Source organism: Anolis sagrei, chromosome 2 (genome assembly GCF_037176765.1).
Source record: "Anolis sagrei isolate rAnoSag1 chromosome 2, rAnoSag1.mat, whole genome shotgun sequence".
NCBI lineage: Eukaryota > Metazoa > Chordata > Lepidosauria > Squamata > Dactyloidae > Anolis > Anolis sagrei.
The window spans coordinates 276,308,504-276,336,231 of NC_090022.1; the positions used below are offsets into that span (position 1 = coordinate 276,308,504).

Consider the following 27,728-nt stretch of genomic DNA (forward strand, 5'->3'; position numbering starts at 1 on the left):
TTCTTGCAGCGACACCCGAGGCACTCCAAGTGGCCAGATACTGGTCAAAGGACATTTAACCAACTACCAAACTCACAAATGTTGTATTTTATCTGTTTGTTTGCTTTGTTCTGTTAGAAATGTAATATAATTGACTGGTTAATCTGACATGACAAATAAATAAATAAAAATTATTCCAGAAGCATTCTCTCCTGATGTTTCTCCCACATCCATGGCAGGCATCCTGAGGTTGTGAGGTCTGTTGGAAAGTAGACAAGTGAGGTTTATATATCTGTGGAAAGTCCAAAATGGGAGAAAGAACTCTTGTCTGTTTGAGGCAGATGTGAATGTTGCAATTGGCCACCTAGATTAGCATTTAATGGTCTTGCAACTTCAAAGCCTGGCTGATTACTGCCTAAGGGGATCCTTTGTTTGGAGGTGTTTTGTTGTTGTGTCAGGAGCGACCTGAGAAACTGCAAGTCGCTTCTGGAGTGAGAGAATTGGCCATCTGCAAGGATGTTGCCCAGGGGACGCCTGGATGATTTTTGATGTTTTTATCATCCTTGTGGGAAGCTTCTCTCATATCCTCGCATGAGGAGCTGGAGCTGATAGAGGGAGCTCATCTGCCTCTCCCTGGATTTGAATCTGCGACCTGTCGGTCTTCAGTCCTGCCGGCACAGGGCTTTAACCCACTGCGCCACCGGGGGCTCCATTTTGGAGGTGTTGAGTGGCCCTGATTTGATTCTTGTCTGGAATTCCCCAGCTTTTTGAATGTTGCTCTTTATTTAAGGTAAAGGTAAAGGTAGTCCCCTGACATTAAGTCCAGTCATGTCTGACTCTGGGGTGTGGTGCTCATCTCCATTTCTAAGCCGAAGAGCCAGCGTTGTCCGTAGACACCTCCAAGGTCATGTGGCCGGCATGGCTGCATGGAGTGCTGTTATTTACTTTATTTACTGCCCTGGTTTTAGCATTTTTCAAAACTGGTAGCCAGATGTGGTTCATTTTGATGGTTTCCTCCTTTCTGTTCTCCACCCAAGGATTTCGGCCACGAAAACCTTCGACAATACAATTTCGAAGTCGCCTTGAGGGCCATTGAGAAGAGCTTTCTACTCTTTCTGCCTCCCTGGCTGCCAGGCCTCGTCCTCCCTTGCCTGGCTGAGATGATGCTCCTGAGTGGCGCGCCTTCTTCCCGTTGCTAGGCGACGGCCTCCTCTTTCTCACCAGAGGACCCTCGGCCGCGCGGCTCTCACCCCGCCATCGGAAGCGGGCCTCCCATTGGCTGCTTGGGCGCGGCGTCACGCGTTCGCCCGCCGGCCCGCTCCTCAGCGGCGCAGCCATTGGGCCCCGCGTCCTCTGGCCACGCGGCGTCATTTTCTCACACCATCGCCCCCCCTCCGCGGCCGCCTCTCGCGTCGCCGATTGGCCCAAAGGGGGAGGGGGCGGGCTCGGGCGCGCCGGCCTCTCATTGGGCGCGGCCTCTCTGTCGCTCAGAGGCTTCCACCGGCTGAGGGGTTGGTTTAAAGGCGCGCCCTCCAAGGCCGAGGGAAGGCAGTCCCACTGAAGCGCGGAGCAGCGAGCCGGTTCATGTATGTACTGCAGGTGTGGGTATATTTATCTAAATGTGTGTATGTACTTGGGTGTGCGTATATATATATATATCTATCTATCTATCTATCTACACACACACATATATACACATACATACCAGATGTGTGTGTATGTATCTACACACACATACTAAGTATGTGTGTGTGTGGGACTCTATATATCTTGTGTATGTGTGTGTATCTACACACACATACTAAGTGTGTGTGTGGGAATCTATATTTTGTGTGTGTGTATATATATATATATATATATCTACACACCCACATATGTACACATGCATACTAAATATGTGTGTGTATGGGACTCTATATATTTTGTGTATATGTGTGTGTGTATCTACACACACATACTAAGTGTGTGTGTGTGTGGGAATCTATATTTTGTGTGTGTGTGTGTGTATATATATCTATATCTACACACACATATGTACACATGCATACTAAATATGTGTGTGTATGGGACTCTATATATTTTGTGTATGTGTGTGTATCTACACACACACTAAGTATGTGGTGTGGGGGAATCTGTATAGTTTGTGTGTGTGTATGTATATATATATATACACTTGTGTGTGTATATATATCTACACACACATATATACACATACATACTAAATATGTGTGTGTATGGGACTCTATATATTGAGTGTATGTGTGTGTGTGTGTATATATATATATATATATATATATATATATATACACACACACACACACACACACACACCAGGCCTGGGCAAACTTCGGCCCTCCAGGTGTTTTGGACTTCCAACTCCCACAGTTCCCAATAGCCACCCTTGTGTGTTTGTGTATATCTACACACACATACACATACATACTAAAAATGTGTGTGTGTGGGATTCTGTATATTTTGTGTCTCTGTGTGTGTGTGTGTGTGTGTGTGTGTATATATATATATATATATATATATATATACACAATTGTGTGTGTATATATCTACACACATACACACACATATATATTAAATATGTGTGTGTATGGGACTCTATATATTGTGTGTGTGTGTGGGTGTGTGTGTATATATCTACACACACATATATACACACACATACATACTAAATATGTGTATATGGGACTCTATATTGTGTGTGTGTATCTAACTCCCACAGTTGCCAATAGCCATGTGTGTGTATATATATGTGTGTGTGGGGGGGGGGGGTTCTAATTTTATGTGTGATTATATATAAGTTCTGCAGAGCACCATGTGTGTGGGTGGGTTGTAATTCACAAGGTTCAATGTGCCGTATATATATGTATATGTATATGTCTGTGTGTGTATATATATAAGTATATGTATACAAATGAATGTCCCAGTTTACAATAGGCATATTTATGGACACACACGTGTCCTTTAACAGGCAGTAATAGCTGTAGTAATTATTTGAAGACCCAAGTAAACACATTTTATATTGGGGAATGTTATACTAGTGAATTGGAAATTGCATCTTGAATTATAATTTTATGTCAGGTCTTCACATTGATTGTCATCCTTGTGCAGCATTGCATTGTGGAAGCACTGAGTTGCAAAACTCACACATTTCTCTCATAATATTGTACTATTGGAATCTTTAATCTGTTAAACGGAACGGGGAGGAGCTGTGCAACTCTCCACTCCTAATTATAAGGTGTGTATTTGGTTTGGACTTCCTGTATTTGTTAGCCTTGAAGATATCACAATACTCATCTCTTTTATAAAGACTAGTATTGCAGTTTTGTTACATTTTTGTGTTGGTTTGAATGTTGGGCTAAGACCCTGGAGACCAGTGTCTGGATCTCCATTCAGCCATAGAAACTGACTGGAAATGCTGGGTATGTTGCACTCTCTCAGCTTCAGAGGAAGGCAAACCCCCACAGAGCCTCTTTCCACACTGCCCCTATATCCCAGGATCTGATCCCAGAGTATTTTCTTATCCTAGATTATTTGACAGTGGAACTCAGGCTAAATCTACACTGCCCTGTATGTCAGGATCTGATGCCAGTTTTGTGTGTGTCAGGAGCTACTTGAGAAACTGCAAGTTGCTTCTAGTGTGAGAGAATTGGCCATCTGCATGGACATTACCCAGGTGGCGCCCAGATGTTTTACCATCCTGTGGGAGGTTTCTCTCATGTCCCCATATGGTGAGCTAAAGCTGACAGATGGGAACTCACCCCACTCCCCAGAGTCAAACTGCTGAACTTTTGGTCAGCAGTCCTGCTGGCACAAGGGTTTAACCCATTGCGCCACTGGGGGCTCCAGATTATCTGCTTTGAACTGGATTATATGAGTCTGCACTGCCAGATAATCCAGTTCAAAGCAGATAATCCGGATTTTTATGGCAGTGTAGAAGGAACCTGATCTCCCTTCTACACTGTCCTTATATCCCAGGATTTGATCCTACATTATCTGCTTATCCCAGATATATATAATCTGGGGCCCTTTCACACAGCCATATAACCCAGATATCAAGGCAGAAAATCCCACAATATCTGCTTTGAATTGGGTTATCTGAGTCCACACTGACATATATTCCAATTCAAAGCAGAAAATGTGGAAGGGGCAGACAACTTGGGATCCGATCCTGGGATATAAGGACAGTATAGAAAGGACCTCATATAATCTAGTTTAAAGCAGATAATCTGGAATCAGACCCTGGGATATAGGGCAGTATAGAAGGGGCGTGAACAAATCTGAAGAAATGAAGGCACACAACAATGAACTGACATTAAGTTCATCTTAGTTACTCCCAGGTAAATATTTATGAGGTTGTAGACCAAAACTAGACAGTGACATCTAGAGGCCAAAACAATTATCAGTTTTTTTTCTCCCATGTGGGGAGCGACTTGAGAAATGACAAGTTGCTTCTGGTGTGAAAGAATTGGCTGTCTGCAAGGACGTTGCCCAGGAGAGGCACAGATGTTTTGATGTTTTACCATCCTTGTGGGAGTCTTCTCTCATGTCCCTGTGTGGGGAGCTGGAGCTGACAGAGGGAGCTCATCCACACTCTCCCCAGATTCGAACCTCCAAACTGTCAGTCTTCAGTCCTGCCGGCACAAGGGTTTAACCCATTGGGCCACCGGGGACTTCTCAGATGTGCTGCAGGTAATGGGGCAGAGAATCCTATGCTAAGGCAGAATGAGCAAAAGGCCATTGCACCTTCCTGTCTTCACCTGCATGCTGAAGCCCCTGATGGCGCAATGGGTTAAACCCTTGTGCTGGCAGGACTGTTGACCTAAAGTTGGCAGTTCAAATCTGGGGAGCGGGGCGAGCTCCCATCTGTCAGCTCCAGTTTCCTATGCAGGGACATGAGAGAAGCCTCCCACAGATGGTAAAACATCCAGGCGTCTCCTGCGCAACATCCTTGCAGATAGCCAATTCTCTCGCACCAGAAGTGACATGCAGTTTCTCAAGTTGCTCCTGACGCACACACACAAACACACACACAAACTGCATGCTCCTTTGGGCACTACAGCAATCCATTTTAGTTTGACACAGTGAACACAGTCCTTCATTGCCGCTGCTATTCAGAGAGGAAGAGCAAGCTGATAGGGACAACCATATATTGGCTATGGTTTCTTTCCAGAAACAATATGGTAGTAAGAACTGGACTTGGCTGTGGTGATCTACCAACCATACCACTTCACTTTTTCCCTAATCAAACCTTGCTGTGTTACTCAAGACAAGGGATTTCGTTTATCAGAGGTTTTGTCAATTGAGGTATGTCTGTACTGTACAAAACCTCCCAGTTTCTAAGTACTTTGTTTTTGTTTTCCTTTTTCTAGTGTGCTGTCCTCTGTTCTTGACACTAATCACATAACTTCACTTGAGATTTCAACACTCTTCTCTTTTCCTGCTTAGATTTGAGACACTGATATATTATTACAGTGGCCTGCCTATCTGAACCTCATTGAGGACAGCAGTAAAGTACATAGTGTTTCTTGAAACTTTCAAAGAGGAAACCATGTTAGTGTGCTGCAAGTAAAGAAAGGAAACTAAAGCTTTGTTCTAGCATATTTATCACAGCAAAAGCTTTAGTGGGTCAGGCACACTTCATCAGACAGATGAGACTTAGTGCATTTTGGAAATGGTATCGCCACCTTCTACATAATGATTTTTATTGATTTGAACTAAAATGATAGCTGGTAGCTGATCACTTAGGAATAGGAACTCACCCCATTTTTAAAAATGAAGTAAGTTCCCCTCACTCATTTTAAAAAAATCTCAATGTGTCCTATTTTTTGTTGTCGTTTTGCTGAAATCTTTCACCTGAAAGGCATGCAGCGTTTTATTTCTTCTTGAGAACTACCTGCCCTCTTAACACATAATTTGCAAGTAGATGTAATAAAAATCTCCCTTGGCAGCGAAGAGTTTTTGAACGAACATTGTTCTTGTGAGACAGGATTTTCCAGTAAGGGTCTCCTGATTGTTAAGATACCATGAAACACAGTAATTAGAAATACTACCTAATTATTCCATAGCAGTAGAGCCAATGTGATATGGTGGTTTGGGTGTTGGACTCTGACTCTGGAGACCAGGGTTTGAATCCCTGCTCAGCTACAGAAATCCACTGGGTGACCTTTGGCAAGTTATATTCTCAGCCTCAGGGAAACACAAAGGCTCTGAAGAAATTGTGCTGAGAAATCCTTGTGATAGGTGGCTTTAGGGTGTCCTTAAGTTGAATATTACTGGAAGGCCTGAAACAATTCTTATCAGTAGTGATTGGAGTATTTGCAAAGGTGATGGGATTAGCAGTTAACATAGAAAATAGGTAACCTATCAATATGCTGGTAGCTTTTGACTGCGGCAGAATACTTCTGCTACATGACTAAGACAATGAAAGTATTTGAACCCATCTTCACTGACCATTTAATGCAGTTTGAAGCTAGTGGCGGCCAAACAGCAAACTCCCACAAAAGCATGTGAAAGAAAGCCCACGATGCACATCAATGTTCAGTGATTTGTGTAATCGCCATCCAGGCCTCAGGCTGGTTCCAGGATTTCCTTTGTAATAATCTGTACAATGAAATCACTTTTTTTCAATACCAGTTTGAAACTGCATCAAGTAGTCAGTGTAAATTGGGACTGAGCTAGGTTTAAAGGTGAAGGGGAGGCTTGGTAATTTTACTTGGAATACAGAATGTGGAATGGAAGACAGCGACACCTAGGGCCAAACTTTAGATTTCATCAACAAAATTTAAGACTGAATGGTAAATACTGAGACAGAAGAGAATAGAGCTATTACAAGTTGATTAGTGATCAGTAACTATAGTATGTTTTGCAAGCAAGCGAGAGCCAGTTTGCTTTTTGAGAATGCTTTGCTTAGTTAATAGCAGATGCCCATTTCAAGAAAAACAAAATCATTGGTGGATTCTAAAGACATGGAAACAACTTGTACATATTGTTTCATAACTTATGGCAGGTCAGCCATGTTACCCACTCTCATGTCCAGTATTACACTTCAGACATCCTAACACAACAATTATATTTTCTTCAGCATTTTTAGCCACATTTTCTGCTCTAAAAGTCACCCAAGACTTGTGAGGCATGCCAATTTACCCATGAATGGACAGGATCACAGTACTATAGCTTAGAATAAAAATGCATATATGCTTCTTTACATGAACTGGTTTAATTAAAACAAAACAAGAATAATTTTTGGTATATCTGTTAGGGAAATTTACCCTGGTGGTTTTGTAAAAAAGGGGGGAGAGTGAAGTGAGCAGGAAGTAGGAAACATGTTCTTTAGAGTCCAGCTGCAGAAACAGATTGGAGAGTCTATATTTTGGTGAATATATATATAGGTAAAGGTTTCCCTTTGACATTTAGTCTAGCCATGTCCAACTCTAGGGGATGGTTTCCATTTCTAAGCCAAAGAGCTGGCGTTGTCCATAGACACCTCCTAGGTCATGTAGCCAGCATGACTGCATAGAGTGTCGTTACCTCCTCACAGAAGCGGTACCTATTGATCTGCTCACATTTGCACATTTTTGAACTGCTAGGTTGGCAGAAGCTGGGGCTAACAGCAGGCGCTCACCCCACCCCCCCAAATTTGAACCACTGACTTTTCAGTCCCCAAGTTCAGCAACTCAGCGGTTTAACCTGCTGTGCCACCGGGTTAGAGAAGCCCTAAAGTTTATTTTCCTGTGATCTAGAAAAGCTTATGCCAAATAAAATGTGTTGGATGTGAACATGCCACAAGGCATAATGCAGGTTTTGCTGCAGAGAGATGAACAGTGCTGCCACCCTCCTATTTCTTATTATCTAATTGCCATTTGTAGACATGGAGCCATGTTGGCACAATGGGTTAAACCCTTGTGCCGCCTGGACTGCTGACCTGAAGGCTGGTTTGCTGACCTGAAGGTTGCCGGTTCGAATTCACGAGACAGGGTGAGATCCTGTCTGACAGCTCTAGCTTGTGAGAACATTAGAGAAACCTCCCAGCAGGATAATAACACATCAGATATCGCCTGGGCAACGTCTCTGTAGACAGCCAATTCTCTCATACCAGAAACAACTTGCAATATGTTCTCAAGCTGCTTCTGACACGATAAAAAAATTCTAGACATGCTTTTTCATGGGAGGACTAAGAAGAATCAAGGCCCCAGAGAAGAAATTTCATTCCAACTTCTTGGAATAAGAAACTTATCTTGCCACAGAGTTGGTGCAGTCAGACCACATTCCTCAGTAGAACGAGTGTCATCATTTGACCTAAATGACTGAAGTTCACAATAGTGTGTGGCAAGTAACTCTTGCTAATCTGTGATGAGCCGTTAAACACTTGGTTTTGTTTTGCACCAAACTAACATGACATCTTTCTTGGAAGGTAATTTAGATCTAATAAGTGTACTTTGTGCGGCTTTCCTTGAAACCTTAGGTTGCAGCATGTACCACATAATTGACTAGCATGTTAAGTAGATTAAGCTGAACACTTAGTGATTTCCTGGAAAAGAGCTTGTGGATTTATTACTCTCAGACATCTCTTCTGATCTTCATGTAATGCAAGAAACCTGCTGTTATGTAACATATATCATTCAAGCAGGGAGCAGTTTGCCCTGCAGATATGTTGGCACACAATGCCTATCAGCCACAGTATTATTATTATTTGAAACACAACAAGATTAGTGCGCAGCAAACAAGATCACTCTGCTGGCTGTTGTACACCTCAGACACTTCCCAAGTGTCTAGAACTGTGTGATGTATTGGCGAATAATGTGTACAGATACGAGTAGGGTGGCCTTTTGCAGCTGACAGATGGTAATTTTGTTAGCGCCGAATGTGTTTGAGTGCAGGCTGAGGTCTTTAGGCACTGCACCCAGTGTGCCAATCACTACTGGGACCACCTTTACTGGCTTGTGCCAGAGTCTTTGTGCATCATCGTCATCATTATTAGATACATAACAAGATTAGTACACAGCAAACATGATCACTATGCTGGCTTTTGAACTTGATCATACATCAGACACTTCCCAAGGGTCTGGGACGGTGTGATTTATCAGCGAATAATGCGTGCAGATCCAAATAGGGTAGCCTTTTGCAGCTGTAATTTTGTCAGTGGTGATTGTTTTTAAGTGCAGGCCAAAGTATTTAGGCACTGCTCACAGTGTGTTGATCACCACTGGGACCACCTTGACTGGCTTGTGCCAGAGTCTTTGCAGTTCTATCTTTAAATCCTCACATCGAGTAAGCTTTTCCAGTTGCTTCTCATCAGCTCATCACCCCCCGGTGGCACAGTGGGTTAAACTCCCGTGCCGGCAGGACTGAAGACCGACAGGTCGCAGGTTCGAATCCAAGGAGAGGCAGATGAGCTCCCTCTATCAGCACCAGCTCCTCATACAGGGACATGAGAGAAGCCTCCCACAAGGATGATAAAAACATCAAATCATCCAGGCATCCCCTGGGCAACGTCCTTGCAGACAGCCAATTCTCTCACTCCAGAAGCAACTTGCAGTTTCTCACGCTCCTGACACGACAAAAAAAAAAAAAAAAGAAAAAAAAAAGCTCTGCTGTTACCTAGGATTGCAACATCCATACTTGGGTTTTTTCCACGATCGTGAAGGAAAGAGTATTGTGCTCCAAAACTATCAGTCTCAATTCAGAAGGCCCAGAGTTGTTGTTGTTGTTGTTGTTATTATTATTATGCTTTATTTTTCTAAAAAGAGACCCAAAGCAGCAAACAACACTAAAACAATACAATGAAGAATTTTAGAAGTCCAAAATATATAGTGGCAAGGAGGAAGTTGCTACCAGTTTGTTTTTGAGTTGACATTTCCAAACTTTTCCTTTTTATTTATGTATTTATATTCTGCTTTATCTCTCCTTACGGAGAGATAAAGCTAGGTCTCATATGGAGACCCAAAGTGGCTCACAATTAAAAATATTACACAACTTAAAATTGACTAATATACAATAATAAGTGTTATCATTATATATTATCAGCAGTATTACATTTAATATAGTAATATTATAATATATTGCATTAGTAGTAGTATTATATTGTTTTACATTATAAAATTATATGTATATATAATGTATTATATTATCATTATGTATTATATAGTATCAGCAGTATTATATTTAATATAGTAATATTATATTGTATTTTAGTAGTATTATATTGTTTTACATTAAAATATTATATGTATATAGAATCATAGAATCAAAGAGTTGGAAGAGACCTCATGGGCCGTCCAGTCCAACCCCCTGCCAAGAAGCAGGAATATTGCATTCAATATATATATATTATATATTACATATTATCAGTAGTATTATCTATATAAATAAAACTGTAATGTTCGTTTGTGGGATTAATAGAACTCAAAAACCACTGGACGAATTGACACCAAATTTGGACACAAGACACCAAACAACCCATTGTCCTTCACTCAAAAAAATTGATTTTGTAATTTGGGAGTTGTAGTTGCTGGGATTTATAGTTCACCTTCAGAAGAACATTCTGAACCCCACCAACGATGGAATTGAACCAAACTGGGCACACAGTTCTCCCATGACCAACAGAAAATACTGGAAGTGTTTGGTGGGCAGTGTCCTTTAGCTTTGGAGTTGTAGTTCATCTACATCCAGAGATCACTGTGGACTCAATGATGGATGTGGACCAAACTCTACACGAATACTCAATACGCCCAAATGAGAACACTGGTGGAGTTTGGGGAAAATAGAATCTTGACATTTGGGAGTTGTAGTTGCTGGGATTTATAGTTCACCTACAATAACAGAGCATCCTGAACCCCACCAACGATAGGATTGGGCCAAACCTCCCACACAGAACCAATTGGGCCACAGCAACGCATGGCAGGGGACGGCTAGTATTTAATATATTAATATTATATTGTATTATTACTAGTACATTGTTTTACAGTATATTATTGTTATATGTATATATGTTAATAGCACAGCACAATATTAGTATTATATATTACTGTATTTTATAGTATAAATATAGATTACATTAATAAAATATATAGAGAAAAATATATATACACATACATACTTTTCCCATTTGCTGTGGATAGGTGCAATTAATGCAGTTTGACATCCCTTTCACTGCCATGGCTCAATGCTATGGAAACCTGAGAGTTGTAGTTTGGTGAGAAGTCTACATACCTTGCAAAACTACAAATCTCAGGACCCTATAGCATTGAGCCATATTAGTAGTTGGAAATGGTGCTGGGAAGCCGGGGGAGGGATTGCTCTGCGCGCTCTGGAGGAAGACCCAGAGCGCGCGCGCCCCAATAGCGAGGGATGGGAACGCCCCTTTTTCAATTCACAAGGAAGGAAAGCAGGCAGGAAGTGGGCATGGCTAGGAAGGAGTAAAGCGCATGCGCGGTCTCCGTGTTTTCAAGGTGACAGCCGGGGAGGCATGGTGTGTACGCATGCGCATTTCTCCGATGCCTTCCAGAGCCGGGGATGGGATTCCGCTGCGAGTAAGTGAAAGGCCTAGACATTTTCCAGAGTCCTAGGGCTAAAGTAGCCAGGCTTGTTTTCTGTGTAGGAGGAGAAGCAAGGCAAGAAGCTGGTTGAATGTTAAGAAGGCAAGCCAGCCACGAATTCAAACACAGGCTAAATCAGGCCTGGGCCAACTTGGGCCCTCCAGGTGTTTTGGACTCCAACTCCCACAATTCCTAACAGCCGGTAGGCTGTTAGGAATTGTGGGAGTTGGAGTCCAAAACACCTGGAGGGCTCAAGTTGGCCCAGGCCTACACAACAACATAAAGTTCAGTGGAGTATTCTAGCAACTTTGTCCTATAGTTTAATTAATCTGATGGCTGAGATTATTTTTGTATACAGTTGTTTCCTCAGGGTGTAGAGCATTCCTACATAATTAGTAAGGTCAAATGTGAGATAATTGCCAAATGTGTGAACAGGGAGAGGTTTCGGTTGCCTTATCAGGCAAAAAAAAAGAAGCTTGGTACTTTGTTTTGTTCTGTTATCAGGCGTTTTGATCACTGGTGGAGCTGTTCAAGGTAATGTTGTTGTTATTATTGGGTTGCTGTGAGCTTTCCGGGCTGTATGGCCATGTTCCAGAAGCATTCTCTCCTGACGTTTCGCCCACATCTAAGGCAGGCATCCTGAGAGGTTGTGGAATCTGTTGGAAACTAGGCAAGTGAGGTTTATGTGGAATGTCCAGTGTGGGAGAAAGACATTCCACAGATAGATAAACCTCACTTGCCTGGTTTCCAACAGACCTCACAACCTCTGAGGATGCCTGCCATAGATGTGGGTGAAGTGTCAGAAGGTAATGCTTCTGGAACATGGCCATACAGCCCGGAAAACTCAGTGACCCATTGATGCCGGCCATGAAAGCTTTTGACAACATATTATGTTTGTTTATACATAATGATATTTATCTCTCCTGAAGGAGACTCAAAGCAGCATATAATTAAAAGTAAAACTACGCAATTTAAAACAAATATGCAAAACTATTAAGCAACTATACAAATATTAAATGATTTTACAGGCTGTACACAATGTTTGGGAACATTATTGTTGTTTGGAACTGGTTTCACCTTATTATGATGGCACTTTTATCTCTTGTAGAGTGTTAATGTTTTCTAGGTTTGTTTTTACTGTTTTGGAGCACCCAAATCAAGGGGAAAGGGGCAGACCTTGGAGTTGTAGTCTGAATTTTTGGGAAGAGAAAGAGTTGCAAAACTAGAGCTCCCAGGATTGCATAGAATTGAGCATTGACAACAAGAGCAATGCCAAACTTCATCCCAGAGTCCTGAGAGTTGTAGTTTGCATTTCGAGGCAGAGAAGGGAAAAAAGTTGCAAAGCTAGAACTCCCAGAGTCGCATAGAATTGAGCCATGGCCATTAAACTGTGTTAGTTCCACAGTGTGGACATAATGTTTGATGTCAGAAAATAGATTTTTACCATCCTTCAAATTATCAGTAACAAAGGTGACTGAGGGGCAGGGGTCTGGTAAGCTCCTAGCCAAGAAAAAAGAGAGAGCTTGGTCAGATGATAATGTAGTAGTTTTCACAGATACTCTGTTTTGTGACCATGTGTAAGTTTTTGTCTAATCTTTAACTGACTGTGAAGGTTGTGTTGACACATTCTATGCATTGCCCAAACAAGCAAGCCAAAGGTATCATGGGAACAAATATATGATTAAAAGATCCCATATTACACCGATTCGGCAACAACTTCATTGGCTACCAGTAGAACATCGGATCTCTTGCAAGATACTGATCCTGACATTTAGAGCTTAAAATGGCCAAGGACCTATATATCTTAGGGACCGCCTCATTCCTTTTCTCTATCAGTGGTCACCTCGATCCACCCAGGAAAATCTCCTATACATACCAGGCCCTAGGGAGGTACACCTGGAAACTACAAGGCGTAGAGCTTTTTTGACCTGTGCTCCAGTTCTGTGGAACTCATTGCCTCCATACATTAGAGCAATGTCGGAGTTGCGACCTTTTGTAAAGGCACTCAAGACTTGGCTGTTTGGTTGTGCATTTAAGTAATCAGATCTAACTTGCCAAATAGTCACTGTTGAATGTTTTTATGTTGAATGTTTTTATATTGTGTAAATGCTATTTTAGAAGTCGCTCGGAGCACCTTGGTGGAGAGCGACTAATTAAGAAATAAAGTGAAGTGAAAAGCAACTTAGGACTTTTGTTTTATAGATGGCAAAAATGAAAATAACTGATGCAAGCTATTTTTCAAAAAAATCTCTTTATTCTTATTAGAAGCCAACCTTTGTGGAGATCACAAACTGCATTGGCTTCTGCAGATCTCCTTTTAAAGGCATTTTAAGTCTATGTTCATAGACACATCTTAATGACATTGAGTTCTGTAAGTTAATTATGTGTTGTGTAAAGATGTTCCTCCCTATGCCTGTCCTGAATTTGGAGCACAGTAGTGTATGATTAAATTCCTAACAGCATGCAAAATATTATATTGCAGTAACAGTATTGTTATCTATTAAAATTGCATGGTAAAATGTTTTGGTTAGTATGTTCTTCATCACTTGCCAGGGTTTCTGTTACCTAGAATAGAATAATTTTGTAAAGCATTTAGGTGGTCCATCTACTTAAAATAAAGTATTTTCCATGTCTACTTACATGCAAGATAGGGCAGAATATAAATAAAGTTTATTATTATCATTATTATTTATCATATCAGAAGCAAACCGAGGGTACAGTTGTAATGTATTTAAAAATACAAAGTTTAAAAATTTGGCATTATACTAAATGTCCTTAGACCAGTAGCTGACCACTTGGGGTGCCTCTGATGTTGTTATAAGAAGGTCCTCCATTGTTCATATGGCAGGGCTCAGGCTGCATTGTAATAGGTGGTCTGTGATTTGCTCTTCTCCACACTCGCATGTTGTGGACTCTACTTTGTGGGCCCATTTCTTAAGGTTATTATTATGATTATAAACAATTGCCATAACAGTTGTTGGACCGGTGAATAAAGTGGCTTTGTCAAAAACATGACCCTTCAACACATAAGAGCAAATTGCTCAGCTTACATGTACCTGCATTTAAGTATACTCTCATACGATAAAGCAGATAAACCTTTGCTCCATTTAGATAAACACTTGGTTTCTCTTTTTCTTCCTCTTACAGCTATACCACCATGCCTGGATCTCTTCCTGTGAATGCTGAAGCCTGTTGGCCAAAAGATGTGGGAATAGTTGCTTTGGAGATCTATTTTCCTTCCCAGTATGTTGATCAGGCGGAGTTAGAGAAATTTGATGGGGTCGATGCAGGAAAGTACACCATTGGCTTGGGCCAGTCCAGGATGGGCTTCTGCTCAGACAGGGAGGATATCAACTCTCTCTGCCTCACTGTAGTCCAGAAGCTTATGGAGAGGAACAGTCTCTCTTATAACTGCATTGGGAGACTCGAAGTTGGAACAGAGACAATCATCGACAAATCCAAATCTGTAAAGACTGTTCTGATGCAGCTCTTTGAAGAATCTGGTAACACAGATGTGGAAGGCATTGATACAACCAATGCCTGCTATGGAGGCACTGCTGCACTCTTCAATGCTATCAACTGGGTGGAATCCAGTTCCTGGGATGGTACGTTTGAGTATCTCTTAAGAATTTTGCAAAACAAGTGTGATTGATTAGCTCCAGTGAACTTGCTGCGTTATCTCAGTGCAGTCCTCACAGGCAGCCCTTTCTAGATGACAGCTCTCAAGAGCTTCTGCAATACATTTTAATAGCTAACATCCATATAGGACAGGACACATGTCAAGGCTTCTGCAATACTCTGTTCCCTAGTGTGAATAGACTTCTCATATCTCAGCTATTGATTGCTCTATACAGTCTGAAATAAATGGAATCGGTGAAAGTGTGAAATGGGAAATGCCACCAAAGCCCTCTGCTGCTATTCATACTATAGGGGAATTGGTGTTTAGGATTCATCTATGTCTTGGTTAGCGTAACTATGGAAGCAGCTAATATTGCCTGCAGTTTTTCCTCCCTTAGTCTGGCATGTCTTCTTCTGGTCTTCTGGATTGCAGCTCTTTATCTGACCCAACCTGCATGACCACTAAGACTGGAAGTTGAATGACACCAGACTGACAAAGCCTGCTTTGGGCAGCAAGAAACCTATATGAAATAAATTGCTGACTAGGACTCTGCATCTCATTAGAATTCTGTCTCCCCAAAAATGTGTAATAAAATCCATCCAACAGCATTTCTCCTCTGCAAATAGAGACATTTAAAATGTATAGAACAGGGAATATATAGTTATATTCCGTTATATAAAAATACAAAATTCAGAGGTTATCAATCATTTTCTGACAAAAGGTAGTCATCAGTAGAGTTGGTTACATTCTCAGATTAACACAGGCAGTAACTGTGAAATCTGATCTCAATAGAACTCCTACTATCTTACACTTATTGTGTCAATAAGGTTTTAAACTGTAACAGCTAGAGAAATGGAAATATTTGAAAATCCATTTGATTTAGAGAACAAAATGTTGGATTTAGATAGGATTCAAACCATTACTTCATAGTGGGCTTATTGATCACCCACTGAAAAGACTCATTTTCCCAATTTGGAAGGTTTTCTGTTAATATTGGCATTCAAACGTATCAACTGTGTTATTCCCAAACTGATGGCAGAAGTTAGTGGCATCAACATTGAATTTGTTAGTATGCTTGTGCTGTTTAAAACAATTTTCAGACAGAATTGTTCTTACAGATCGTTCCTGGAAATTGTTATACAGATGGCATCTGTATAATAATAATTTTGCATAAATATAAACAACGACACATACTGAGCATATTAAATGGCTGATGCAGGTTCAGGTTTATTTGCCCTTATTTGTAGCAAGGAAGCTGTACTTCACAAGATTGTTCAAAGTACCAAGAAATTCTTATTGCTGGAACGCCTAGCATCCTTTTTACAGTATCGTCTTTTCAGAGTAATTGCTTTTTCCTTTGCAGGGCGCTATGCACTTGTCGTTGCCGGAGACATTGCTGTTTATGCCACTGGAAATGCTAGACCAACTGGAGGAGCTGGTGCTGTCGCTATGCTTGTGGGTCCAAATGCACCTCTTATTTTTGAGAGAGGTTAGTGTTGGCTTCATTATATTGTTAGTTCTGACACAGATTCAATCTTATCAATTTTTTGGTAGCAATAATAATAATAATCTTTATTTATACCCTGCCACCATCTACCCAAAGGGGACTCGGGACGGCTAACATGAGGCCAAGCCCAAAAATACATTACAGCAAAATAAAATACAAAGAAACAAAAATTACATCAAAATAAGATACATGAAGTAACAAAATAAAATAAACAGTTGCAAAATAACATAATGAAGAGCTAGAACACAATGGACAGGCCAAATGCACAGGATAAAAACATAATAAAACCCTGGATGAGATAGTAGTGGGAAAGTGTATCCTCCATTGAAAGGTACTACAAGATTAAAGTTGTTCTTCACTGTTTGTCAGGAGGAAAAGAATAGTAATTTTTCCATTAACAGAACTAAAAGCTAGGATCTTGAACACAGAAATATGTATCAAAGTGCTTGTGCAGGCAGCATTTTCTTCAAGAGAGCTGGCTGTCCAGATTCCTGTCCTTCCCCCCCCCCCCCCCCCCGCAAGTCTATTAAAAATGAAGCACTTCTCTTCTCACATCTCAGCATTCACTTGTTGTTCTGCAGACATTACCTTGAGATGAGGAATGAAGGTTGTTAATGGACTCCAGACTCTGTCCATGTCCTTCAAGTCTGTGTTCTTTTCGGCAGGATTGCGTGGGACCCACATGCAGCATGCCTATGACTTCTATAAGCCTGATATGGTATCTGAATATCCTGTGGTTGATGGGAAATTATCCATACAATGCTACCTCAGTGCATTGGATCGCTGCTACTCTGTGTATCGCAAGAAGATCCGGGCTCAGTGGCAAAAAGGTATGCCTTCCTTGACAATACTGTTGTAGAACTAAGCGCTTCCTTGTTTATATTCTAAACCTTTTCTATTTCATGTGGGAAATAGCATTTGTCTGTGTTTTTCGCAGGACTATATACTTTGTTTTATTTAGGAGAGCAGAATATCTTTAATAAACGCCCTATAATGCATTATTCAGTCCTTCATACCTGCGGCACAGAGTTATATCATACTGAACCTGTTCAATGATGATAGGGTTGTTTTTAAAGAGGGTGAATTTTAAAAGATTTAATGAGTCGCGAGAAGGAGGATGTTCTTAAAACAGGTTTGAGAGGTTTATTTTAATGTTTTATTCATCCTGTGAACTTTTGAAAGGAAATAATGGTTGAGAGAAGGAAGCAGCATGTAACAGTATGGATATAGTAGCAAATGCCACTGTAAATAGATGACTTGTGCCATACCAAAATAATTACATTGGCAAATAAAAGGATGCAAGGGATAGGAGGAGTCAGAGCACAAAATCAGAACATTAACTGGTAAGTAATTAATTGATCCGAACTCAGAACTAATTCTTTGTTTAAGATCTATTCTCCTTACAGATTCAAAGTAAAAGGAAACTCTTGCAGAAGTAAAAGTACACAAATATGAGAAAAGTTTGTGTATTGGAAATTTTCTAATCTTAGAGTCATGACCAGTATGTCTGCATACTGCCATATTAAAAGAGGAGAGATGTTCTTGGCAGCATAGCATGTAAATGGTATATATCTCTAGGCATTAAAATGGTCTACAGATTCTCACAAATCATGAGTTACAATATTTAGCTTTTCTAAATGCATGTTTAATATGCCATTTTAGGCAGCATATCATCAATGTCTTTTTCTTCTTCTTTTTTCCTAGAGGGAACTGACAAAGAATTCAATCTGAATGACTTTGGCTTCATAATTTTTCACTCTCCATACTGCAAACTTGTACAGAAATCTGTAGCTCGTCTGTTGCTGAATGACTTTCTTGCCGACAAGACACATATAAATGAAAATGGTATCTACAATGGACTTGAAGCTTTTGGGTAAGATTAATAAATTCCAGGCTTAAATTAAAAAGGCACTATGAAAGTGAGAGAGAAATAGAAAGTGCTGATAAGTTCATCTGGTTTTTTCTTTACTTTTTCCTTTTATACTTAAGAAATACTTGATTTTAAAAAAGAAATACCTGAGATACTTTGAAAGATTTATCCTTTGCAAAAAGTGTATTGGAAAACTGGGAAAAATATGACATAGGTTTCCCCCAGAATTATCACAATTATAATCGTGTTAATAAGGGATAGCTGACTTGTAATATTATTTTAAATTTATATTAAAATACACTTAAAATAATAAATGCCACCTGCTGGGAGTATTTTAATTGTGCTTTTCCTGTGTGGCGGGAGTTGGACGAGATAGTCCATGTGGTCTTGCCCAACTCTGGTTCTGTCTGCACAGTAGGCTGAGGTGGGAATGAGAATTTGACTCATTCATGCAGACACATTTTCCCAGTCATTTTGCACTTGAAGACAACATGGAAGTCCTTAGTTAACTTTGGTTTCTTGTTTTCTCTCAACTGGTATAATATAGTTAAAAACCTGAGTATAAACCAGGCTCTTAAAACAACTCAAGACTTGGACTCAAAATGTTAACCTGCAGAATTTGTGGACAGAAAACATTTGATTCTTGTTGATGTGATTAATTAGCCTTGTCAAAGTACTGTAGTACTGAAGTACTGTAACTAAAGGAAGGGGGATTTATTTTCTTGGGTAGCATAATCTAGATACCTTTAAGAACCTGGAAATATAAGATATTGCATGGAAGAGAGAGCAGATGTTGGTTTCTCATTGTCTACATGTCTACCATTCTCTTACTGTAAAAAAGCAACAAATTCAATATTTCTCATTTTCAGAGATGTAAAACTAGAGGACACATACTTTGATCGAGATGTGGAGAAAGCTTTTATGAAGGCCAGTGCTGAACTCTTCAACCAAAAAACAAAAGCTTCCTTGCTTGTTTCTAATCAAAATGGAAATATGTACACACCTTCAGTCTATGGCTGCCTTGCTTCCCTCCTAGCTCAGTAAGTGAAACTGGCAATAGGCTTGTAAATATTAACTCCCAATATATAAGGTGGGGTAGACAGGAAAGGCAATTATGGGAGGTGAATAGATGTTTCTGTAGGCTGAAAGGAAGGACCCTTCCCCAGGTTGCCAGTGGAGGTGCAGGGAGAGTCCCTCTCATGGACTGTTGTGAGCTGTAGGAGAGAAACCATAAATGTTGGCATATGGGTGTCCCGCAAGTGTCCTGAGCATTTGTGCATGGACCACAGAGAAGGTGTGGATCATGGAGGAAATCTTCCCAGGCTCTTCATTAAGACAAGGCTCCTTATCATTTCTGTGTGGGTAGCAGCGGAGAATCCCAAAGATCTTATATGTGGGTCACAGGTTGTACATTCCCAGATGTATAGTTTCTGTGAATAAACATCACCACAAACTCAACTGTGCACATTTAGGGTTTGTAGCTGAAAAAGAGTTGGTAATGTCAATAATTCCAGCTTGAAACAGAATAACTTCTAAAATCTTGTTTGACTGGAGATGGCTAGTTCTGTATTTTGAAATAAAAAGAAGGGAAAGGGCCTTCAGGCAGTGCAGACTGAGAACATCTCATTACTGGCATTGAGGATGAAAAACAAATTAAAAGAGAACATTCCGTGTGCCTTAATTCATCTAATAGGAACTGTTGCCTGGAGCAAACATAATTTTACATAAAAATATTAGGAACAATCTTCCTTAATGTACCCTTGATTCACATCTTGCCCTCTGGCCTCCAGGTACTCTCCTCAGCAGCTGGCAGGTCAGAGAATTGGAGTTTTCTCATATGGTTCAGGATTTGCTGCTACCCTCTACTCAATCAAGGTTAGCCAAGATGCAACTCCTGGTGAGTAAAATCTTTGACAATAAATACACAATCATGCTTTGGCAGTTATGGAATCACAGATTCAATATTGTTTAATACCTTTTGGGATTCCACACAAATCAAAGTAATTGAGAGTTTTGATTGAACTCATTCATGGCCTTTACTTTCTCTGATTCTGTGTAGTATCACAGAATCCAGCATTCTGAAAATCATGGTTTTCTAGAGTATCTGGGCAGTATAGCTACCAAGTTAGAGATATGAATGTGTATGAGCATATGATATTTCTGACAGTCATGATGGAGTGGTGAGTAAGACTTGCATAGTTCAGAATGTAGGACACTCTTAGCTCTTTCCTGCTTTGTGTAGTAAGAAAAATTAAAATAATTTTTATTCCCCTCGGATGGTTGTTTTTTTCTTCCTCCTTCTCTCAGTACAGAATATGTCTTTGTTCAAAAGCAATCAGAGAAATGCTAGCCGAAAGGAATGCAGTCATGCACCGTCTTCAGTGTTTCTGTAATGACCTGGGATTTTAACCTGTAGAAAAAGGGATTGCCCAAGATACAGAAATACCAGTTTTAACAACTGTAATCCTTAGTTGCATCATGGATCCAAGTGTCTCATTAGGTCACTTTATTTGTCCTTGAATTCACAACTTTAAAGTGTCAATTTAATAATATTGTCTTCTGGGCAAAATCTGAAGAATAGACATACACACTGTTTAGAAGTGGGGAGCATATGCTTCTCTAGTTCTTATTTAGATAGGATTATCAGCATCCCTAAATATTAACTGGAGCTGATGGGACTTCGAGTGCAATATTGTGTTTACTGCTATTGTTATTGTCTGAATCTGGCTTTGAATTAATGCCGTAGTTTGTAAGCTGCCCTGAGTTCCTCTTCTGGAGTGAGAAAGGTGGGGTATAAATACAGTAAATAAATAAATAATAAATACATATCTGGAAAGGCACAGATTTCCCATCTAAATAGCCATGTTAAGACTGAAATATTCTGTAAGGTGGTGCTATTTAAAGGGGTGGTGCAATGACCAGTGCCAGCCCACAAACCAAAGAAATAAGCATGGGCACAGTTATGATCGTGGTCCCTGAACCCGGGGTGTGTGTGTGATAATCTCCCCCATTTTTATAGCTTGCTGTCGAGTGAGTTTGCATTAATTTAATATCTTTGCTGAAGTACAGTATTGTGGAATTGATAATCTCCCACACTTTATAGCTTGCTGTCAAAGGAGTTGTACGTTAAGTTCATAACTTTGCTGGAGTACAGTATTGGTTGTAATGGAGATACTTGGTTTTGTTGTAATGTTGAATGCGATGTTGTGCAATGTTTGTGCTGATGTAGTTATTTAGCTTTATGATGGGACGAGGAAATCAATATGTTGTCTTTTCTACTTTTAATTTCCAATTGTCTAATTGTTGTTTCAGCCTAATATTCAGTCTGGTTTCTAAAAATTACTGTTTTATACTTCAGGCTCTTCCCTGGATAAAATAACAGCAAGTTTGTCTGATTTGAAAGCAAGGCTTGATTCAAGGAAACGTATCCCACCGGAGGTATTTGCAGAAAACATGATGCTTAGACAAGAGACTCATCATTTAGGTGAGTGGTGGCAGTGCTATGAAGTCTGTTATGGGGTGGATTCAGTCTGTCATTGATAAGATTGTGAGTCCCTTCAAGCAACCTGTTAACCCCAATAATGTCATAGGGTTTTCTAAGGCAAGGGGGATGGTTTTACCAGTTCCTTCCTCTGAAAATATAGCCTATAGTACCTGAAATTCATTGGCGCCCTCTCATCCAAGTAATAACAAGGACTGACCCTGCTTAACTTTCAAGATGACACAGGATTTTATTCATTTAGGGTATTTAGATAGATCCATTGAAATCAGTGGGACTTAAGTTAGCCATTACCAAATTTGACTTTGGGGTCAAGCCACTGTTAGAAATGAAGGCAATTTTTTTACAATAAATACAGAAATGATATGTTGTCGAAGGCTTTCATGGCAGGAATCACTGGGTTGCTCTGAGTTTTTCGGTCTGTATGGCTATGTTTCAGAAGCATTCCTTTGTTGGAAGTTGTTAGCTAGCTCTGATTGAGTCTTGTTTGCATACTTTTTGAGAACACAGAAATGCTGGACTACTCTTAACACCTACCATCTCAGACTACAGAGAAAAGCCATGGAAATCCACAAGCACGTGGACAGTAAGCAGGAAACTATGAAAATTAACAAAATCTGGCTAGCAGCATTTAAAAACTCTAAAATCAGGACAGCAAATAAAGACCAATACTAAAAAAACAAGGGAATTCCAGGCAAGAATCATTTAGGGCCAGCTAACATCTCCCAACAAAGGATTCCCCAGGCAGCAACCAGCCAGGTTTTGAAGCTGCAAGGCCACTAAATATTAATCAAGGTGGCCATTTGCAATCTTCAGACTTGCATCAAGCAGACAAGAGTTTTTTCTCCCACCCTGGACATTCCACAGATATATAAATCTCACTTGCCTAGTTTCCAACAGACCCCTCAACCTCTGAGGATGCCTGGGTGAAATGTCAGGAGAGAATGCTTCTGGAACATGGCCATACAGACTGGTAAACTCACATCAACACAGAAGTGATGTCTGTTAAGCAACAAAGAATGGTAAATCTTACACTGAATATAAATGTGATATTCTGGCTCTTGCCTTTGGCTGAATTGCTTCCTCTGGGAACTGAACATCTTTGTTGTTGGCTGCATTCAAGCCACTTCTCAATATAATATAATAATAAAACTTTCTACCCCAACTTACCTCAACTTATACTAATCACAAATTGAAGTTGTCCTAGGGTCCGCTTGGCAAGGTTTCCTCTGCCAAAGTTCCCTCAGTGGATTTTCATAGCTGAGCATCTTTGCTGGATGTATAAGACAAAATTGGAAGGCATGAGGATATTATTGCACTTCTGTAATTATGAAATGAGATGTATGTTCCTGCCATTGGGAGAGTAGCTGGCAGAGGAATAAATGAGACTCCACATTACTTTGAAGGCATGACTTTTCCTCCCTTTTGTATGCTTTATTGTGACACCAGTTATTTCAGAGTCTAGTAACATTTTCTCAAGATAATAATGATCAGATCTTCAAAAACGATTTGGTGTGTTGGGACAGATATCTAAGGAGCTTGTGGTAATATCAGGAATCAACTTTTTCTTGAGAGGATCTGCTTTTCTCATTCTTACAGCTAATTATATCCCAAAATGTTCTGTGGATGATCTGTACGAGGGAACTTGGTATTTGGTGCGAGTGGATGAGAAACACAGGAGAACGTACGCCCGTCGCCCAATCCTGGGCGATGGGCCATTGGAAGCAGGAGTGGACGTTGTTCACATGGGCCTTGCTCATGAGGTAAGTGTCATGCCCATCCATTCCCCTTCATAATACCCAGGGGCCAATGCACACATAGAATGGCTGCTCCTAATTTCATTATAAGACACTGAGAACAGAATGTCAAATGACACACAATGTTTTTCACCTCATGCAGAGAAATAGGTGAGCTTCACACTTAGATAGCATCAGTGCTGTGTATTTAACTAAAGTTGGGGTGTGTATGGGAGAGAAGATGGAACATTATCTCAAAAAGAAAGAATAAATCTTTGATGTGTCCCCAGTTCCTTAATCACGGTCTCCTGTTCCCTATGTGTGAATCAGACCCATGGAAGAGTTGATCCTTTTCTAACCTTTCCTTTTTTTATTTTTCTTTGTCGCAAAAATAAATTACAGACTATTAAGCGCATGTAGTGGAGTATGTCTAGATTTGTTCTTCCAGTAAGTTACTTTTCAGCAACCCTTACCAAATCATACAAATCTCTCTTTTCCTGAGCTTATATAACATGGGCACTCCTTCATTTCTGCAATTCTTTCTGCTCTTGCGCTGTGCCCAACATTCAATGACTCACATTCACAATGTCTTCTAAAATTGATTAACCAAAAGTCATTCTTTTACATTAACCTCTTATATCAGTCCTACATTTGAAATCACATAAGTAACAACAGTTTTGTTCTAATCTATTGAACTGCTACGAAAACATGCATTAAGCAAGGAATATTTTCTCTGGTAAAAGTATTTACCCTATAAGGAGCCCCCAGTAGCACAATGGGTTAAGCCATTGTGTTGGCAGGAATGCTGACCAAAAGGTCGGTGGTTCAAATCTGGGGAGCAGGGTGAGTTCCTGTCTGTCAGCTCCAGCTTCCCATGTGGGGACATGAGAGAAACCTCCCACAGGATGGCAAAACATCCGGGTGTCCCTTGGGCAATGTCCTTGCAGACAGTCAATTCTCTCACACCAGAAGCGACTTGTGGTTTTTCAAGTTGCTCCTGACACAAAAAAATTACCCTATAAATCCAATTTAGCTTTGTGGCATCATATACTATCTATAATTGTAATGGGCTGGCCTCTATTATGTTTGGAATACATCATGGTACATCTTTACTTCTATGTTAAATTGAAAACATGCCCAGTTGCTTTTGCTTACTGCAGTTAAAAGATACTGAAATCGGTATTGTTCAATGTTATTAATATACTATAAATCTGGGACATTGATAATAATAATAATAATAATATTTCTTACCCGCTGTTTTGATTTTTCTTTATTCACTAATTTGTCAATTTCGGATAATTATCCATTCTTAACCTAGCCAATGGGGGAGGGGGGGAGTCAAACCTGAAAATTTTTGAAAGAAAAAATGTAGCCTGACAAGCTTTGAACCACTCTGAGTCACCCAAGAGCTGAGAAGAGCGGTATACAAATATAGTAAACAAATAAATAAATAAACAACTGCTCAGGTGAAAATTCTGGAATTCTAGAAGTATTCATGCTTTCTTTGGTTATGAATACTTCCTGAAGTCTGATTAGGGTGACTCGTTCACTGAGCAGTAGATTTTAATGGAGAATTGTCTGGGCCAAGAAATTAAGACTGAGTTTTTGTTCCCTCATGCCTAACGTTTGTTTTAAGAAGAACTGGGAACACTCAAAATTGACGTAACTGGCACCTGTGTCCCTTTCAATGTGTTCTGATCTGTGGCTTTGCTTTTTCTTCTCTCAGCACATCCCCAGCCCTGCTAAGAAAGTACCCAGAATTCCTGGAAAAGCAGACTCCGAAGCAGTTGCTGTTTCCCTTTCCAATGGAGAGCATTAAGACACCTCTGTGAGGTGGAAGTTGAAAAGATTAGGGGAGAGGTGGGGATGTACACAGGATTAAATATTTCTCACCTTTTGCTGTACAGTACTGCTTAATTAGAGCATGAGAAACTGTTACTCTTGAGGCTCTGTCTTTTGATGCGGTTTGTTGACATGTAGTTTTCATAACACTAAAAAGTGCTTGTGCTTCCTGGAACAGAAATTACTACAAGAGTGCTTTCTGGGAAAGGTAGTTTGTTTATAAACAGTCAAGGTTCAGAACTAGGTACTTTAATTTAGACTCGGGAAACCATCAGTGGTATTTTTCCTTCCCCCAAACCTCATTTTAACATTTTAAGATCTCTGCAAATGTTGTGAAATTATTGTTCAGCAAAGAAGTATGACTTCTTTCTCAAGCTATTATTGAAAGAAGTTGATGTGACCTAAAGTCATGAGTGTGTGTCAGTCTTCAAAGTTAGGGTCCTATGTGCCTTAACAATCTAAGCACCCTGTCTCTTAAATATAAACTTAATTCTATCCCTCAAAAAACCCCATCGGTGTGGGGAAGGTGCAGTTGATTTGTTTTTCAAGGTGCTATTAACTGGATAATTATTTTCCAATTGGTATTACTAGTTCAAACCTAGTTGGAAAAAAAGTGGAGGCCGGTGACCATCGACAATTGGGATTTCAGTTTGTGTCTTAAGAACTACTTTTCTTCCCATTCCTCAATGACATAAAGTCCATTTTGCAGTACTAGCAAAGCTAAGGGAACCTGTCCCCACTCTTGAAGTGCAAGGTTATTCAAGAGCAGGTTTTGCATGTTCAGCCTCCAAGGAACTTTTCAAAAGCTCAGCCTAAGAATGGATCGTTCCTGGAATAGTTTGCTCCTGAGGTCTTTCATGTTTGTGCTGGACAGTACAATAACAGGAGTTGCTTTGATCTGATATATATGTAGCATCCTATTTCAGGTTGATTTGAAATTCTGTTTCTGGTTATGTATGAATTCCTGGAAGGCCATCAACCGTCAAAGCACGTTTAAACCGTTAAAACAGTCGTATACAGGTTGGAGCCCCGTTAGTTCAATGCAGTCCTCTAGCTCTGTTTGGACTCATTTGATAAAACCACCTTGCTAGGTTGCCTGTTTGCCTACGGCATTGCAAACTGAGAGTGTTACCTGAATACCCAACTGAACATGACACATGGCTTGTGTGTGCCATTTATTTGCAAGTTGTTCCCTTCTGTTGGCTTCCACAGACCTGCTTCAGAGCAGATAATTTTTGACTGTTGAGATTATGCTTTAGCCATTGTAAGCATGTGTATAGACAAGGCATGGGCCAGCTTGGGCCCTCCAGGTGTTTTGGACTTCAACTCCCACAATTTCTAACAGCCTGAGGCCCTTTCCTTTTTCCACCCCAGCCGCTTAAGCGGCTGGGGTGGAAAAAGGAAAGGGCCTCAGGCTGTTAGGAATTGTGGGGGTTGAAGTCCAGAACACCTGGAGGGCCCAAGTTGGCCCATGCCTGGTATAGATTCTCTTGAGGAGAGTCCACTGACTATTGGATGGTCCTAGATGAACTGGAATTAAAAGCAAAACAGCTCTTGGCTTGTAAAATACAATGCATTGACACCAAACTCACACTCTGCCCTACTTTTATTTTGCTTTGAAAGATTAAAAAAAGCTTTGTCTGAAAAACAATTGCAAGAATTGGTGCCCATTATGTTAGGTTACAAAACAGGGGGTTTGATGTTCGATAGTTTGTTTTTCAAAAGTATGTGACTAATGTTTGACAGTTTCTGCATCAGTTCATCATGTTGGACATGCTTTGACTTAACTTGAATGGATAAACAAATGGTCTCAGTGCTGTGGCTCCGTGTGACAAGCCTCATGTCTGTCCACATGATGGAAGCATATCAAGTCCATTGCAGGCAATGGACGGGGCAAGAACCATTGCACAAAAATGTAACCTTTATAAACCTCAGTATGATGAGGCATTTGCCTTGTAAAATAAACGTTGAGCTGTTTGAACTACTTACGTTTGTGTTCTCTTGCTTTGCGTCATCACCATCCTGACCATGAGGAATTGGCTACAGGCCATCTAGGTGGCAGAATTAATTCAGCAGGCGAGTCATTGTTGCCCATTCAAGTCTTCAACCACTGGAATTGGTCTTAAG

The 27,728-nt window shown here is 40.4% G+C and overlaps 1 protein-coding gene across 4 annotated transcripts; it reads left to right on the forward strand.

The window, feature by feature from the left end:
• The first annotated feature begins 1,459 nt into the window (after positions 1–1,459).
• HMGCS1 (3-hydroxy-3-methylglutaryl-CoA synthase 1) lies at positions 1,460–27,585 on the forward strand. 4 transcript variants are annotated; one of them, XM_060761452.2, is made up of 11 exons: positions 11,428–11,522; positions 14,676–15,133; positions 16,511–16,636; positions 17,320–17,484; positions 18,359–18,527; positions 19,394–19,564; positions 20,315–20,421; positions 21,883–22,008; positions 23,623–23,786; positions 24,162–24,206; positions 25,486–25,657. In XM_060761452.2, exons 1-10 carry the CDS (start codon positions 11,506–11,508, stop codon positions 24,177–24,179), a joined length of 1,521 nt encoding a protein of 506 aa, XP_060617435.2. In that variant the 5' UTR covers positions 11,428–11,505; the 3' UTR covers positions 24,180–24,206; positions 25,486–25,657. The 4 variants fall into 4 exon arrangements, with proteins under 4 accessions (XP_060617437.2, XP_067320715.1, XP_060617435.2 ...); XM_060761454.2 differs by lacking the exons at positions 11,428–11,522; positions 24,162–24,206 and adding an exon at positions 1,460–1,565 and having other exon boundaries at positions 25,486–27,585; XM_067464614.1 differs by lacking the exons at positions 11,428–11,522; positions 24,162–24,206 and adding an exon at positions 1,494–1,580 and having other exon boundaries at positions 25,486–27,585.
• The last annotated feature ends 143 nt before the right edge of the window (positions 27,586–27,728 follow it).